The sequence below is a fragment of the Grus americana genome, chromosome 11, assembly GCF_028858705.1.
Source record: "Grus americana isolate bGruAme1 chromosome 11, bGruAme1.mat, whole genome shotgun sequence".
NCBI lineage: Eukaryota > Metazoa > Chordata > Aves > Gruiformes > Gruidae > Grus > Grus americana.
The window spans coordinates 16,761,458-16,778,744 of NC_072862.1; the positions used below are offsets into that span (position 1 = coordinate 16,761,458).

The 17,287-nt window shown below is 63.1% G+C and overlaps 1 protein-coding gene across 1 annotated transcript; it reads left to right on the top strand.

Annotated features, from left to right (window-relative positions):
* Positions 1 to 831: 831 nt before the first annotated feature.
* GNAI2 (G protein subunit alpha i2) lies at positions 832 to 16,924 on the top strand. Its single transcript, XM_054838301.1, has 9 exons — positions 832 to 1,028; positions 9,967 to 10,009; positions 10,190 to 10,331; positions 10,708 to 10,868; positions 13,431 to 13,559; positions 14,750 to 14,879; positions 15,114 to 15,267; positions 15,627 to 15,834; positions 15,975 to 16,924. The coding sequence occupies exons 1-8, from the start codon at positions 911 to 913 to the stop codon at positions 15,815 to 15,817; spliced, it is 1,068 nt and encodes a 355-aa protein (XP_054694276.1). The 5' UTR covers positions 832 to 910; the 3' UTR covers positions 15,818 to 15,834; positions 15,975 to 16,924.
* The last annotated feature ends 363 nt before the right edge of the window (positions 16,925 to 17,287 follow it).

The window sequence follows — 17,287 nt, forward strand, 5'->3', positions numbered from 1 at the left end:
AACCCCTTTCCCTGGCACGGCGGCTTCTAGCTTAGAGCATCCCTCGCTGCCCCCCACCCCGCTCCGTGGGTGAAGGTTTTTTGGGGTAAGGACGGGCCGGGTCGGGGGGGGCACACGCGGGCGGCGAGGCTCTGCCGTGGGGCTGGCACGGAGCGGGGGCGGCTGCCTGGGCACGGGCCAGCCCCGGGGGGCAGCTGGCACAGCCGGGCACCCTTCTCGGGCTGCGCGGGGGGGGCCCAATTCCCAAGGGAGCCGCCCCGGGAGCCGGGATGGGGCCAAGCGCCGGGGGCACCCCCCGCCCTGGGCGAGACCTGCCCCATCCCGCCCCGTCCCTTCCCACGGGCACCCGCAGCCCTGGCACCAGCCGCGGAGCTCCCTCCTCCCGCAACGCAGCGCATGCGTGCCCGAGGACCGAGCCCCGTGGCCAGCGGCGGGACGAGCAGTTCCCCAAGGCCTGAGCCACCACCCCGTGACACCCGGTCCCCTCAGCAGGTGGCCCCGAGGCACCCACACCACGGGCCGCGGGGCTGCACCCAGCGCTCTGCACCCAAAGGACCCCAGGCCTACAGTCCAGCACCCAGACTCCATCTCCCTCCCCGTGTTTGGCCCGGGGCACACCACCGCGTCGCACCCCACGCCCGCCCGGCCCGGGGCACACCGTGTCGCACCCCACGCCGGACCCGCCCCACCCCGCCGCGCAGGGGTGAGGCCCCGCCCTTCCGCTTGCCCGCGGCGGCCCCGCCCCTGCCCTCCGCCTTGTCCCGCCCTCCGGCCCCGCCCTTCCGTCGGCCCCGCCCTCCGGCCCGCGCAGGGACGGGGCGGGGCGGGGCAGGGCGGTGCGGTGCGGGCAGGGCCGGGCCGGGCAGGGCAGAGCCGCGGCCGCGCGCAGGCAGCCGCCGCCGCCGCCGCCATGGGCTGCACCGTGAGCGCCGAGGACAAGGCGGCCGCCGAGCGCTCCCGCATGATCGACAAGAACCTGCGGGAGGACGGCGAGAAGGCGGCGCGGGAGGTGAAGCTGCTGCTGCTGGGTGAGACCCCCGGAACCCCCCCGGGACACCGCCCCCCCCTCCCCCCCCGGGACACCCCCCGCCGGGATCCCCCCACCGGCCCTACCGGAACCGCGCAGCCCCGCCGCCCCCGCCCTGTGCTGCCCCGGAGCGACCCTGGGTACCAGCCCGCGGGGGTGCTGGCCCCGCCCCGGGGATCCCCCAGCAGTGGGATGCTGGGCCCGGCCCAGCCTTCGGGGTCTCCCCCCCTCCCGCCCAGTGGGGTGTCGGCCCCGTCTGCGGCCCCAGGGACCCCCCCAGGAGTGAGGTGCCTGTTCCACCCCCAGCTTCCTGGTTCCCGCCCAGGACTGGGGTGCTGGCCCCGCAGCAGGCCTTGGGTTTGCCACCTCCCCCCCCCCCCCCCCCGAGTGGGGTAGTGGCCCTGCAGCAGGCCTTGGGGATCCCCTCTGTAGTGAGGTGCCAGCCGTACCTCAGGCCTTGGGGATCCCTCCTGCAGTGGGGTGCCAGGCTTTGGGTACCCCCCCAGGGAGTGGGGTGCCTGCCCCACTCCAGGCTTTGGGGATCCCCCCCCGAGTGGGATGGTGGCCTTACAGCAAGCCCTGGGGATCCCCTCTGGAGCAGGGTGGCAGCCCTACCCCAGGCCCTGGGGTTCCCCCCAGAAGTGGGGTGCCAGCCCCACCCCACTGCGGTACCGACCTCCCAGCCCCATGGGTGTCCAGCCTGGGCACATCCCTTGGGAGTGCAAACGGGGGCCCCCAGCACAGCCCCGCAGCTCTGGGTGCCCCATCCTGCCTGGGCACCCCGTCCTGCCTGCCCGGGACCCCCGGCTGCCCCGCCATGTGGGGGGCCCCTCCATGGGCTCCCCTTGCCCAGGCTCTAGGCCGGCTGGGGTGGAGGTAACGGGGCCGATGGGCACCCGCTGCCCCGCGCCTCCCCCTGCCAGGGCACCGGGACGGGCCCGAGCCCCTCCGTCTCACCTTCGCTCTACCCTTGCTGGGGGGGAGCGGGGGGGCTCGGGCAGCTGCTCTGCCCCACATGCTGCCTGCAGCAGGCAGGGCCCTGCGCAGTCCGCGGGCGCTCTGCCCCACGGATACCCGATTTTCATACCGATAACGGGCCGCTCGCGCTCTTCAAAGCGCCCTGGCGATGCTCCTGTGGGCGTTCACAGACCTGCCCTGTGCCTGCGGGCAAGACAACCGTTTATTTATTTTAATTTTTTTTTTTTTTAATAACTCCCAGTTGGGATTTTTATTCCCTTTATGAAATTCCCATGGAGAGCCTCGCTCTTGGTGTGACGCGGCAGTGCGCGGGGCTCCCACGGCACCGTGGGGTGACGGGACCCGGGACGGGTGGAGAAATCCCCGGCTGCTGCCTGGGTAGCGCCGGCAGAAAATGTCTTTCGGCTCGTCGCCGTCGGCAGAGGAAGCTGCCGGCAGCAGGAAGTCACGCCGAAATCCGGCAGCCCTTTATTTGCTCAACCCCTGCCTGCCTTGAGAAATACGTAGTTAACGCCTTGAAACGCTCGTTTAACAGAGCGCTTAGGTTTTTTGGGTTTATTTTTATTTTATTGTATTTTTGCCTTGCCGTGAGTCATGCCAGTGGCAAGACCCATCCTGGGGAGTCGGGCGGGAGTCTGTGCCGTCGGGGGGGGGTCTCGCCGGTTGTGCAAGCTCACCGACCCGCTTGTTTCCGGGGAGGGCGCCGGCGGAGCGAAACCCCATGGGGTTTGCAGGCTGTTGGGGAAACACGTGGTCCCCCCTTCGCCGCAAGCTGCTCCTGCTCCGGGCCTTGCTGCCTGCTCGGCTCCTCTCGAACCGTTACCTGGCGTGAAATAACGGTGCCAGGAGGTGCAGCCGGCTGGGGGGGTTGGCACATCCTTTCTGCAGGGCTTCGGGAGGCTCCGGGGACTGGCTGGGATGGGCAGCATCACCCTGATACTGTCGGCTCTGGGTGCTCAGGTCAGGGGAACCTGGCCAGCTGGCGCTGAGCATCGCTGAGGGGCGGCCGGGGGCTCACCAGTTGGCGAGGATTGCAGCACGGACCGGCCAGCCCGCATCCCTTTCCCGTGTCCTGCTCCGTGCCGAAGCAGAGGCGGGAGGAGGATGGCCACACTCCCTTCTGCCAGGGCCGGCATTTACGAGTGGTGTTTCTGATCTGAGCTGGTTTCTAAAGCCAAAAATAGACTGAAATGGTGCTTTTTTTTTTTTAATTTTTTTTTTTAATGTTTATTTTTTCCCCTCGCAGCTGTTCAGGTGTAAATAGCACCAGAGCCTTGGGTCACTACTGCCCCCAGAAAATCCTCCCAAGCCGTCAGGGAGCGGCTGGGGAGGTGGGGCTGGCCTTGCCCCCCCTGCCCAGGGGCTGCTGCTTGTGGCATCCCTCCCTCCACAAGAACCAGTCCAGGTGGGGACACGGTGCTGGGGGGATGCCACATCCCCGCTTCCTACAGCTTAATTTTTTTCCACAGTCAGAGAAAAACTAGGGAGGAAAAATTAGGGAGGAAGATGGTTTCACCCTTTGTGCCGAATCAGCCCATGGCACAAAGAAGAGATGCCTCTTCCAAGCACCACATGGTTTTTGTTGGTGACTCGTGCCGTCCCACAGCCGCAACTTGGAGTTGCCGGTGCAGCCGGGCAAGACCCGGTGTGAGCAGAGAGCGTTGGTCTCGGCATACAGTGGTGGCAGCGGGAGTGCAGGACCGTGCTGGCCACCGGCACCGCGGAGGGCTTGGGGCTGACCGGTGAAGCCGCCTCGGCTCGGTGCGGTGCCCCGTGCGTGGCCGTGAGCCCGCTTCTGCCTTTCCTCCGCCGTGATGGACGTGTGCTGTCGGTGCGGCGGGGGCAGGCAGGACCCCCCCGGCAGCACCCAGCACTGCAGGCGTGGGCGCAGCACCGCTCCTGCCTGCAGCACCTGCCGCTGCCTGGAGGTTTTGCTCTGCCGTTTGCCGGCTCCAGCAAATAGGTTGTGTGCCAGATGGTGTGAAGCTCCGCTCTCTGATGGGGAGAAGACCCAAACGAAGCAACCTCCCCCCTCCCTGCCACTGGAAAGCAGAGACCACCCAAGGTTTTGGTGCTGGGAGAGGCCAGGAGCCAGCGGTGGCACCTGAAAGCACCTGGAGCGTCTGCCCCGTGCAGCAGCACTGCGGGCAGCTCCCGGTGCCGCCGTTGGCTCCTCGGCATCGCCGGGGCTCGATCCACTGAAGTTGCTGGCTGTTTCTGCCGGGCAGCAGCAGAGGTCGGTTTCTGCCCAGCCCATCTCCCTGCCCGCAGGAGCTGGAGTGCTCCGGGGGGGATGCAGGATCAGCGACAGGCAAGCGGTCACTGCATTCAAAGCTAATTCCTTATCTTCCTACGGAGGATTAGGAAAGCAAAAGGATTTCTTGGCTGCTTGGGAGGCATTTTAGCTGCGAAGGTGCCTGAGGCGGGGGAAGACGCTGGCGGGTTGATCCCTGGCAGTTTTCGGTGCTGGAGGTGCAAACCCCGGGTGAGGATGCTCCCCTTGCACCCCACCCAGGCTGGGTCGCACCAGAGTAAGTCACGCAGGCAGCTGCCTGTACAAGATCCTGCCTGGGTGAGCCGGTGGCTGGGGCGAGGGCGGCCGGGGCAGGGCTCAGCAGCTTTATATTTTTTTTTCTTGGGGCTTGCATAAAAATAGAGGAAGGGAGGGACCAGCTGCAACTTTCGGAGGCTGCATTGCCCCGGCACTGCCCTGGGCTTGCGTGTGAGCAGCCGGGTTTGCTGCGCTTTGTCTTGTCTTGGGGTTTTGTTTTTGTCATCCCCCCTCCTGTCCCAGCCTGGGGTGATGGGAGGGGCTCACGTCCCCCCCTTTCAATGGGGACGCTGCTGAGGCCCCGGCGGTGTTTCTGGCCACAGACCAGGGCATGTCATGGTGGGGGGGAGCAGGGAGGAGCTCAGTGCTGTCAGATCTGGGGGGACCCCGTATCCAACCCCCCAGAGCTGGTGGCCAGTCTCAGGATGCGACGGGGGAAGGAGCCCGGCACCTTGGCACGGGTCGCCCCAGTGTCCCCGCTGGTGACGTCCCAGGTGCAGGCAGCTGTCCTCTGCTCCCAGATGAGCGCTAAGGCTTTCCCCAGGAGGGGCGGCAGGCTTACATGTATATATTTTAAGCGTATATTTACATGTATGCATTAGCAATATATTTTATATATTCAAAAATATATAATTTCTTTTGTGTGTGTATATATATATATTGCTCTTTTGTATATACATGTTGCTTTTTTATATGGAGCGATATGTACGTATATATTTTATATATATATATATATCTTTACAGAAGAAGGTCTCCTGTGGGCTGAGCCTGCCCAGTGAGCAGTGCCGTCACCCTCCCCGTCCCGTGACGGCTGGGCCAGCCCCCCCAGGGCAGCGGGTACCGGGGCAGCGGGTGCCGGGATCACGGTGTGCCCGAGCACGGCTGCCGGGCCTCTCCGCAGCCACCGGGTTTCCTGCTCCGGGCCGGAGTGCGGGTTTCCGGGCCGGAGGCTGGCTGAATCACCGGAGCTGGGGGAGCTGAGTAATCCTCTGTCCCCGCTGTCGGAAAACCCGGAGGGGGAGCAGGGCGCTGGCAGCAGAGCGGGATGGGGGGGATGATGGCACCCTGGCGCGGGGGTACAGGCTCCGGGTGTTTGGGTGGGGACGCAGGGAGCATCGCGGCATCCTGGAGTGGCTGGGGGGGTGTTGTGGGTGGTGGTCTTTGGGAATTCCCTTTTCTAGGGCTGAGCCCTAAAATAGATGCTGGTGACCCCAAATGTGTCTGGGAGGAGGGGACAGCTCGCCACCACCACCACTGAGCAGTGTGGGAGCTCTTCCTGAGCCGCCCTGGTGCCGGCACAGCCACAGTGGGGGGTGAGGGCACCGAGGCCCCTGGTGCCAGTGGAGGAGAGAGGGGAGAGGGCCCGCTACGGCAGGGGCAGAAATAGAGCAGCAAAGTTCTGGGATTCCTGGAGGAAAAAAAAAAAAAAAGGCACAAGGCTAGTTTTGTCCAGCTTGCCAACAACGGCCCTTGTCGGCAGTGAGGGTGCATTTGCCATGCTCCCCCCCCGGGGAAAGCATCCCCAGCGCACCCCCTCCTACCCCGTGTGCTCTGAACGTCCTTCCTGCTGCCAATTTACTTCTGTTTTATTTATTTTTGTGGTTTTTTAAGGGGCTGAGCCATGTGTCCATCAACTGCCTTGGAGAGGGGGTTCTGCACCTCCCTGGTGCCCCCCAATTTTTTGGGGTCCTTTCCAGGACGCAATATCCCACCGGCTGCCGATGCGCGGGCTCCTGGGAAGCGGCCAGCTCTGCGCCGGAATGGGATGGCCCCTGGGAAAAACGCCCTGTGTCACTGTGGGGTTTTAAAGGAACGCAATTATTTTTACAGCAATTTTCCATCTATTTTGAGTAGGAAGGAAAATGTTGAGGGGAATCTCTTTTTTTTTTTTTTTTTGAGTCTTTAGGGTAACTCTGCTTTTAACACACACCTTTGAAAATCCTGTTTGATGGCAGAGACCCCGTGGGTGCTGAGGGGGGTAGGCTCCGCAGCCGTCCTTCTGTCCGGCTGTCCTTCTGGCCTGCAGGGAGGGGGATCAGCAGGTTTGTCCGGCAGTAAAAACCCTCAGTAAATCTGTGCACAAATAACAGCTGCTGTTTGCCGGGCCAGGAAAACTTGCTGGTACAGTGGCTGAGGATGGGGTGCTGGGGATGGGGATGGTCCTGGACCTGCTGGCAGATTGAATTCCAGCTTCTCCCCCATAATAAGGAATATTTTCCAGCTGTGCATCGCTTCCATCCACGCCTGAATATTTGAAAGCATAAAACAGCACGGTGCCATGTGGCAAGATGGAAAATCCCCTCTTGGCGATGCAGGGTGAGGTGGACCCTGAAACCTGTGACCGGCTCCTTAAATATCTGGAATTAAATATATGCTGGTTAGAAATATATTGCATATATTGCATTAAATATATGCTGGCCAGAAAGCAGCTTAAATCACGGGCTGCAAAATATATGTTGGCTAAATAAATTTTTTGCTGGTGGATTAACGGGACGTTTTGGAGCCAGACAGCTGCTTGCTTATTTTAAATTTTTGAAGAATTTATTTTTTTTTAAACAAAAAAAAGGGGGAAAGCAGCCCAAGAGAGAGCTTCCCCTCCTATTTTTGACAGGCGCCACTCTGGGAACGAGTGCTGCCTGGTCCCGGCGGGCAGGCAGTGCAGGCAGGGAGCGGGCAGGGCTGGAAGAAGCCTGGCTGTGGGGTCAGCCCATGGTGGGGGGTTCTCTCTGTGTGTGTCATGTCCGTCCCCCCCCCGATGCCTGTCCGGTGCAGGGGGGTCCGAAGGAGGTGAAGCCCCTTTGGCGCTGCCTGCCTCCTGCCTGGTTTGGGCAGGAGGGTGGAAGCTGGCAGCTGGCGCGCTGCCTGGGGATTGTTTGGGGGCTGAATGGACGGCAGCCGGGGTTTTCCGGGGATTGGAAACCCTTCCCCTCGGCCGTGCTCACCCGGGGGGGGGCCGGCAAGGGTCCCCCCGCTCTCGGCTTGTGGGAGTCGCAGGTGCTGGGGGTGCTGGGGCACCCATCGCGCCCCGGCAGATGCTGGCGGTGGCACGGCGGGGGGAAACGCACAGCTTCCCCGGCAATTACCTTCCCCCCTTCGTTAGGCGAAGGCGGTGATTTGAAAGGGAAATTGGGGGACACACACACCCCCCTAATTGCTTTTGCCCCCGGTGCTGGTGGGGCAACCAGGAGTGTTATTAATTTGGGCTTGAATTTCTGGTCGCTGCAAGCACGCCGGTGAGCTCCCGGCGGAGGTGCTAGCTGGAAATGGGGGTGCGATGGCACGGCCGCCTTCTGCAGCCTGCGGGGAAAGAGCCGGGAGCCGAGGGGAAAGTTTGCCAGGGAAATGGCCGGCTGCCGGAGACTGCCGCCCTGCCCGGAGCGGGCAGGAGGTCCCAGGGGGGGTTGTTCCCTCCTGGGCAGGGAGCAAATGGCAGGCAAGGTCAGGCAGAGCAGGAGGCTGGGGGACGACTGCCGGGCCCCTTGCCGCAGGGATGCTGATAAGCAGGGTTCTGTCTTCTGTGTGCCTCAGTTTCCCTGTCTGGGCACCCATCGGGGAAGGGCACGGTGAATGCAGCCGGCCCTGGCTGCCGAGCCCGGCGGTACAGGGTGGTGTTGCCAGAAATCAGAGATATTTCATGGAAAAAATGAAGGGATATGCTTAGTCCTTCCCCTCCCTGCTCCCAGCTCTGGGCAGGAGCTGCCAGCGCTGACCACGAACGCCAGCCCGGCAGGGCTGGCCGGGCTGCGCCGGGTGCCGCGTCAGCATCCCGAGGGCGCCGGAGGAGGCTGGGTCGGCAGCGCCGGGGAGCCCCCTCCATGCTCAGTGCTCAGCGGCACATAGAGCCTGGAAACTGTGGAGTGGGGTGGTCGTGGCAGTAAATATCGGGTCTGTATAGCTTCAATATGGCCCCAACCTTGGGGGGCTCCGTGCCCTGTGTAGTGCCCACTGTGATGTCCGTGGGGGTACAGACCCATCACCAAGGCTGCATTTATGCCGGTGGCACGGGCAGAAGACATTTGCTCCACGCTGGTGTTTCTCAGCTGGCATGACAGGCTCTGTTTTTCCCAGTTAATTTTAGCATAATCTCTTTTTTTTAAATTTTTTTTTTTTTTTTTTTTTTTACCTCCTCTGTAATCTCTCTTTCCCCTCTGCGGCCATGCCGGCACAGTCCTGTTGCTGCCTGCTTGGGGCCCCCCGCAAGGGCAGCTCCGTGGCTGAGGGCAGCAGCAGAGGGACCCCCAAGAGGGGTGGGAGTGGATGCAGGGCTGGGCTGGGCTCTGGGGGATCCCCTGGGATTGGCACCCGGAGGCAGGGACCGTGCCAGCCCCTGGCCAAAGGGGGCTCGTCCTGCTGGGGGATCTGGGGCGAAGTGAGCCAGACGCTTGTTCGTCTTGGAGGCACTCCCTACCCGGAGAGGGGACGGGAGACGTGCGACATCCCTTTCAGCTTCCCCTTTGAGCTTCCCCTTTCTTGCAGCCAGGATGACTTCTCCCCTTCCCTGCTCCCAGCCCGGGGAGGGAGGGCTGGGCCAGGAGCTGCACATCACCTGCGTGGGGGTCCCGTCTCTTGGGGACAGGTTGGCGGAGGGGGAGCCTTGGGTGTCCCAGCCGTCCCCTCTGAACCCCTGGCATCCCGTGTTTGGATGCTAACAAATAAACCCACCCCAAGAGCCGTCGGCTTTCCCTGCTGGCAGCTGCCTCCACAGCCTGGCTGGGCTGCGGGACCCGGCAGGCTGGAGAGTGCACGCTATTTAAAAAGCAACCCGGGGGCGGCTGATCCCGCCGGGAGCTGCTCAGCCGGCTGGCGGAGGCAGCAGCTTCTTCCCAAGTTCCCCGAGGTGCTTGGCTTTGGGTGCCCGGCCCCTGCCTGTACCTGGTGGCATGAGCATCTCTGCGTCCTGGCTGCTGCCGGCTCCAGCCGTGGGCACGTGGCGGGGTCGTCCCCCGGCACAATATGGATGAGAGATTTGGGATGTGGGATGCAGTTAAGCTCAGGTTCTGCGTGGAGCTGGGTGGTAGGCAGGGCTTAGCTCCCCGTCACCGGGGGCTCCCCACTCCCTAGCTCGGCCGAAGCTGGGGCTGCCCATCATCTCAGCTGCAGCGTGCCGGGACAGCGTTAGTGCAAACATTAGTGCAATGATGATGTTTTCCTGGCCCAGATCAGGTGTTGTTTCTCCCCCTTGGGAGCCATTGCAGGGTGCCCCCAGGTTCCCCTTTTCCTCCCCCTTTCTTGGCCCTGACATTCCCAGTGCCCATCCAAGCACCTGCTCTGGCCGATGCTGGGAGCTCTTCTCGATGGCTGAGGCGCCCGCCGCCCTCCCTCCCCAGGCTGGGGGGGGTCCCAATAGGGTTGGGGTCCTCGACTTTGGGCAGCACCTCACTGCTCGTCCCTCCTTCTCGTTTCTCCGCAGGTGCTGGCGAGTCTGGGAAGAGCACCATCGTCAAACAGATGAAGTGAGTGGTCCCCTCACCGTCACTGCGGCTGACACCACACAGACCTCGGCTACGGGTTCTGAAACTGGTGGTGGCCAGGGAAAGCTTCCCATCAGTGTTGCCACAGAGCATGGGTGGGGAGCAGCACCCCAGGGTGCCCTGCAAAGGACTGACCTTGCCTTTGTCTCTCCCCTGCCCCAGGATCATCCATGAGGATGGCTACTCAGAGGAGGAGTGCCGGCAGTACAAAGCTGTGGTCTACAGCAACACCATCCAGTCCATCATGGCCATCATCAAGGCGATGGGGAACCTGCAGATTGACTTCAGAGACTCCTCCAGAGCGGTGGGTGCCCTCCTGCTCCTACCGTGCCTGGCAGGGGTGGGGGTTCTTGGAGGGCAAAAGCGGATGTGCCCAATGCTGGACCGGGATTAAGGGTGGCCCTGCCCAAGCCCTGTGGCTCCCTGGCTGGCTGTGACCTCCTGGCCCTGGCCCTGAGGATGGGGGGACCCAAAGCATAGCCCGTGGGTGCCCCAGCACAGCCCCCGATGGGTGCGGGGGTGGGGATCCAGCTGTTTCCTTGGGTCTCATCCCTATCCACCACTGCAGCTCCTGCCCTGCTGTCCGGGGGGGACACGGTGGGTTCTGGTCAGGTCCTTTGGGGCAGAGTGAGCTTCTAAAGCCCCGTGCCAATGCTTGAGCCCTGTTTTTTTCCCTGCAGGATGATGCTCGGCAGCTGTTTGCGCTCTCCTGCACTGCTGAGGAGCAGGGCATCATGCCAGAGGACCTGGCCAACGTGATCCGGAGGCTGTGGGCTGACAACGGGGTCCAGGCTTGTTTCAACCGCTCCCGAGAGTACCAGCTGAATGACTCCGCTGCCTAGTGAGTACTCCTGCTCCTCTCCCCCAGCTTGGCTGGATCCAAGCCCCATGCGCCATGTCGCTTTTATTGAGCAACAGAAAATCCCCCCCGGGGGCTGCTGTTCCCTGTCAGTCACCAGGCTTGGGGGCTGGTGCTGCCACTTCCCGCCCAGCGCTGGGGCTGAGCCGGAGCAGAACTGGGAAGGCGGATGTTTCGAAAGCTGTTTCCTCCTCTGGCGGGGTGCTGCATCCCCCGGGAGGGGGGCACTGGGGCATTCCCCCCCCCCACACTGCTCTGTGCCCACTGCCCTTCCCTGGGGGATGCTCCACCCTGGCCTCCCTGAGATGGCACCCCCCATATGAGCACAGCCGGGGGTCCTGCCCGTCCTCATGGCCCTTTGTGGGCCATGAAGGCAAGAAAAAGCCACAAAGAAAGTACTGGGGACCCTTATGTCTGAACAGGATGAGTAGGATGCACAAGAGGCTTTTCTTTTTAACTGAGTTTCCATGGAAGGACTTGGCCTTACGCTAGTGTGTTAGCCAGCAAACTAGTGTTTAGGTAGATAAATTGCCTGCATCTGGTTGGGTTTATCCCTGAAGAGATTTAATAAATAAGTTAATCTGCCTAAAGTATGATTGCTAGAGAGCGTGGCGCAGCCGAGGCTGCGCTCAGTTCGAACAGCACCCTCCTGCCCTCTGCTCAGACCCCTCGTGGTAAAGCAGTGCCGGGGGGAACTCGTGGTGTGCCGGGAAACCCCCACCGAGGCTGGCCCGCCGGGGATTAAGCACCCTTGGGACTCGCCGCCATCCTGGGGGCTGCTTGGTCCCCCTGTGTGCTAGCCCAGCTGTCCCTTCCCACTTGGCACCCGTGGGTCCCTCTTCTGCACTGAGGTCACTGGGGGGAAGAGGTTGCAGGAAAGCTCCCGGCAAGTGCTGACCCTGGAGAAGCTCCTGCTGCTGCTTTCCTCCAGCATCCGCGGCTTTCGCTTCCTCCTGCCTGGCACCTGCCTGCCCTCCCCAGCCCCGTCCCACTCGGCCCCATCATTCCCCAGCCAGCACCGGTATTTCCCCAGCAGTGCCGCGCTGTGCCGTGGGTGCTGGTTTAGAGGCACGGGAGACCCGGCAGGTGCCTGGCAGCTCATGTGTGCAATTTGAGCAAATACATCTGCAAAGTGTCTGCAAATTGAGTATCGCTGTAAGTGCATTTGTGGAGCATTTGGCACGTTACGGGGGTTGGACAAGTATTAATTAGGAGCCCCCTCGAGCTGTTGCTCCAGCCTTTCTCCAGCATCAGGGAGGTGCCAGTGCAGTAGCCGATGCCCCATCCGTCCCCATGGGGATGGTGCTGCGCTCATGGTGCTGCCGGTGCAGGGCACCCTGGAGATGAGGAGCCTGCCTGCACCCTATTCCTCTGCAGCAGCCCCCAGCCGCCACCTCTGCAGCCCCTTGGGGTGCCAGGAGCTCGGGGTGCAGGGCTGGGTGGGAGCTCGGGGTGCAGGGCTGGGCGCTCGCTGGCACCCCGGGGCTGGGAGCGAGGTCCGAGTGCTGCCGGCGCCGCGCACGGCCCTGCCACGGTGTTTCCTGTTTTTTTGTCAGCCGGAGGCCGCATGTGTTTCCGGCTGTTTTTGAGCTGCTCCGTGGCGGCGTGCCGCCCGCCCCCCCCCGCCCTTGCACCCGCGGCAGGGTCCCGGGGCACTCACGGCTCCAGCTTTGCCCCAGCACGCCAGAGGGTTTCCCGGGAGCTGACAAGCGGCTGTGCTGCCATCGGAGCCGGGGATCCCCGTGGCCTCACAAGCTGTAATCTGGTTTTCACCAGATTATGGGGCTGCAAAGGCCTTAATTAGCGCAAGCCTAATTTGCTTAAAGAAGCCCGTCTGTAGTAACCCAATTAAAGCAATGTGAGCTGGAAAAATCAAAACCCGCCTTGATCCCCAGCATCCCTCGGCCAGTCCCAGCGGCTGCTGCAGCTTTGGGACCGAGGCACCGCTGCTGCCGGGAGCCAGGGTCTGGCAGGGCCGGGGCAGGCAGCAGCCCGGGGGTCTTGGGGCAGGCAGCAGCCCCCCGGCCGTGCTGCTCCCGGTCCCTTCGGCCGGCTGCCCGCCTCCCGCTTCCTCCCAGGATGCCGGCCCTTTGTGTTTTTTGACTATAAATGGCACGGCGCCATCGATTGTTTCCGCTGGCGCTGTGGCTGGTTGCCATAGCAGTGAATACTTTCCTCTTGCCATTTCCCCCATGCAAACGGCCGGGGAAATGGGGGGAGCCCTCTGGCCTCGACTGTATCCCCTGCCTGGCCCCCTGTGCTGGCATGCTCCCCCCTGAGCCTTCCTTCCCGTGCGTCCCCTTGCGCCCCGGCAGCTGGCCGCCCTGCCCTGCCCTGCCCTGCCCGTGTCTGGCAGGGCTGTGGCGTGACCCCAGGGTGTGGACGGGGTCTGCTGTGCTGCCCGGCTCGGTATTGCCCACCCCAAATGGATGATGTTGGGGTGTGGGCAAGGGACCCTGGGGTGTTGTGGGGGTGCCCCATGGGATTTGGGTGAGTCATGCCCCATGGTCCAGCTTCCCCAGCGCCTTTCTGCTCCCTCCCCAGCTACCTGAACGACCTGGAGAGGATAGCCCGTGCTGACTACATCCCCACCCAGCAGGACGTGCTGCGCACCAGGGTGAAGACCACCGGCATCGTAGAGACCCACTTCACCTTCAAGGACCTGCACTTCAAGTATGTCTGACCCCTTTCCCTTTGCCTTTTCCAAGGCAAAAAAAAAAATTCCTTCCTCCCCATGCCGGGCTGGATCCTGCTTGCACACTGCACACACCAAGTCCCCCCAGCTTTGCTCATGGCGGGAGCTGCTGCCTCAGAGAGAGCGGAAACCACCAAAATAGCTGGAGCAGCCTCAAAAACGCCTCGCAGGGCTCGGCCCAGGGGCGGATCCAGCCTCTGGCGAGGAGGGGAAGGGGGAAGGCGTCTCCGTGTGCCGTGACGCCGCTTCCGCTGCAGGAAGGGCCCTGGCTGGGAAGTCAGGGGTCTCGGCGTTGGGAACCGGCGCTGCTGCCCGCTGGCAGCACAGTGTTGCTTTCCACTGAAAACCCGTGGGAAATAGTCAGGGCTCTGGTTTCCGAGGCAAAAACTGGCATCGCGCACGTCCCGGCGCATTTAGTCACTTGGCAGCAGCTGCTGGCAGAAAGATCTGCTGGGGTCCTCCCTGAGTGTGGGGGGCTCACTGGGGCCCCTGTGCAACCCCGGTGGGATGGCGGTGCCTGGTCCTGCGTCGCCAGGGCCGTGCTTTGGAAGGGGCAGTGGGGTGGAGAGGATGGTTCGGGGGGGAGCAGAGCAGTGAGGAAACCTCCCCGCTGGCCGGGCGGTTGGTAGCAGACACGACGCTGCTCCTGGGCTCTCCTTCGTGGAGGCAGGGCATCCTTTGCTGCCTGCAGCGGGAGAGGTGCGCGGTGCACTGGGATCATGCCCTGAGCCCTTGTGCTGCCTGCGATCCTGCTGAGCCCGCAGCCGCTCGGCCGAGCACCAGTGGCTTGGTCCAAGGTCTCTGGCAAAACCCTGCAGTGCCCGCTCCGGAGCAGGTCTCCGAGAGCATCTCCTGGAGGCTGGCTCCAGGGAGCATCGCGCTGACGCAGTCTGGGAAAGGCGGTCTGATCCTGCCCTGGCTCATGGTGGGGATTTGCTCTGGCTGGGAAATAAGCCTGGACACCACCTGGGATGGGCAGCGGGTGCTGGGGCAGATTCATGGCACCAGCAAAACCCCTGGGGCAGAGGCATCATGCTCTGCCCACCCCAGCGCCTTTTCCTGGCACAGCTCCTGCTCCGGGCAGCTGGGGGAACTGAGGCAGGGAGGTGGGGTGAGGGCAGTGGGGCTGGGAGCTGCCACCCAGCACCATGCCACCTCTCTGCTGCAGGATGTTCGACGTGGGCGGCCAGCGCTCGGAGCGGAAGAAGTGGATCCACTGCTTTGAGGGGGTGACGGCCATCATTTTCTGCGTGGCCCTGAGCGCCTATGACCTGGTGCTGGCTGAGGACGAGGAGATGGTGAGTCAGGGTTGGATGGAGCTGGCGCCATGACCTGTCCCCTCCTTGGGGGGCCAGGGGAGCACCCCCTTCTCTGGTAGCCACCAGTGCCCTGGCCAGCGTGGCCCAAGCTGGGCCCTCGGTGTTCCCTGCCTGGGCAGGCAGGAGCAGCGGGGGTGCGGCAGGTTGGGCGGCAGTGGGGCAGGCGCTGCCCAGGGGTCCCTGCCCAGCTCAGACTGCCATCTCCCCTGGCAGAACCGGATGCACGAGAGCATGAAGCTGTTCGACAGCATCTGCAACAACAAGTGGTTCACGGACACGTCCATCATCCTCTTCCTCAACAAGAAGGACCTCTTTGAGGAGAAGATCGTGCACAGCCCCCTGACCATTTGCTTCCCTGAGTACACAGGTACCGCGGGGTCCCTCAGTGCCCCCCCCAGTCCCCCTTGCGGGAGGAGTGGGCAGTGCCTTGTCTGAGCAGTGTAGCAAGAGATGCTGGGGATGGAGATGGTGGCTCTCCTGTGCCCGGGGCGCGGCGTGTTGGGGCAGCAAGCGGGGTGCAGTGGTGTTTGGGGTGCCCCAGGGGATGGGGGGGGACAAGGAGCAGCAGCCCTGCGAAGGTTTAGCTGAGGCTCACGGTATCTGGGAAGCATCATTCTGGCATCGGAGCGGTGGCTGTGGCAGTGTGGAGACCTGAGCCGAAACCCCTTTGGTGGAGGGGGGGTCCCCAGGGGACCGCAGGGCAGCCCAGCATCTCCTCCTCCCCAGGGCCCAACAAGTACGACGAGGCGGCCAGCTACATCCAGAGCAAGTTTGAGGACCTGAACAAGCGGAAGGACACCAAGGAGATCTACACCCACTTCACCTGCGCCACCGACACCAAGAACGTGCAGTTTGTCTTCGATGCCGTCACTGACGTCATCATCAAAAACAACCTGAAGGACTGCGGACTCTTCTGAGGGCCGGTGCTGCCCAGGTGGGTGGTGGTCCTGGTGGTGTCCCCCTCAAAGGGGGGTCACTGAGCACCCTCTGGGCATGGGACAGGTGCTGCCTGCTGTCCCTGCCGGTGCCTCCCCTGTCCCCATCCCCACCCGCTCACCACCCGCTCTCTCCTAGGACCCCCGGCCACACCGGTGAAGGAAGGACCGCAACGCCCACCCACTCCGGCTTCTTTGGATTCATCCCTCTGCCTCCACCCCATGAAGAGACTTTTTGGGTGCCAGCACAGCGGCAGGGCCCATGTCCCCCCCGCCGCCCCTGCTTGCACCCCATCATCCTCCTCCTCCTCCTCCTCATTGGTGTCACCCTTTCTGCCTTCCTGGGGAAAATGAGGTTTTCATCTTGTTTTTTAACCCCTGAACCGCTCCAGACCCCCCCCGTTCATTCGCTCCCGAGCCCTGGCTCTCTCACTGTTTACATTTCAAGTGTTGCTGGCACGGGGGGGACGCAGGGGTCCCCTCGGGGACACCCACCCGGCCGAAAACACGACCGACAACATTCCTTTTAGTAAACCAGAAAAGAAAGAAAGAAAAAAAAAAAAAAGGGAAAAAAAAAAATCGAAACGGCGCAAAAAAAACCACACCACACTGGCTGGGTTGAGGTTGCTTTTTAAAGAAACCTTTTTACCAAACTATTTAAAAGCATTGAGTGCTACGTGGTGGCGGTCTCCTCCATGGCCAGCCCACCCCCCAACCGTGTGCCTTGGGGGGGGGAGGTCTGCACCCCACCCACACCGCCTTGCTGCCCCCCCCATCCTGCTACCCAGAGGGACGGGCAGCCCCCGGTGGGCAGTGGCTGGGCAGAAAGGCGGGCAGGGGGGGTGCTGCCCGCTGCCTGTATCCCTCCCCCCCCTCTTTCTAAGCCTAGTTTTGTAGGGCTAGCTGTTGCGTTGGGCAAGGAGAGCCCGCTGTACAGAGCGGCCCCCGCTGTCCCCCCCCAGGCCCGGGGGGGCCCCCTCAGCCGGTGCCCGCGGCCTCGCTTTTCCCACAGGGTGTTTTACCGAATTGTTCCATGGTTTGAAATAATAAAATGTAGAAAGGAGAGAAAAAAAAAAGAGAAAAAATATGTATCTACTGCCGCCCCCCTCTCCGTGACTCGGGGGTGGGCGTGGGGGCTTCACCGCAGCAGGAGGGCTGGGGGGGGTCCCTGGCGGTGGCAGAGGGACACAGGGTGGGCTGGCATCACCCCGGGGGCTCGGCAGCGTCCCCTGTGTGCCATGGGTGATGGTGGCAGTGGGACCCCCTGGGGAGGGAGCTGGGACGTTACTGGGGGGCTGACCACCCCCCCAGGGCTGTTGGCTCAGCAGCTGGGGATGCTGCTGGGGGGACCGTGACCACCCCCTGACCCTGCAGCAAGGGGATGGTGGGACCCAAGGGTTCCTGGCACCCAGGAGGCCCCAGTACCGCGCAGTCCTTGGGGACACCCAGTGC

Excerpts from the sequence above, each read along its gene's own strand:
- GNAI2 (XM_054838301.1), top strand. The coding sequence starts at position 911 with ATGGGCTGCACCGTGAGCGCCGAGGACAAGGCGGCCGCCGAGCGCTCC. Across the intron at positions 13,560-14,749 it reads TTCAAGGACCTGCACTTCAA|GATGTTCGACGTGGGCGGCC; the intron begins GTATGTCTGACC and ends TCTCTGCTGCAG. Across the intron at positions 14,880-15,113 it reads TGGCTGAGGACGAGGAGATG|AACCGGATGCACGAGAGCAT; the intron begins GTGAGTCAGGGT and ends CTCCCCTGGCAG.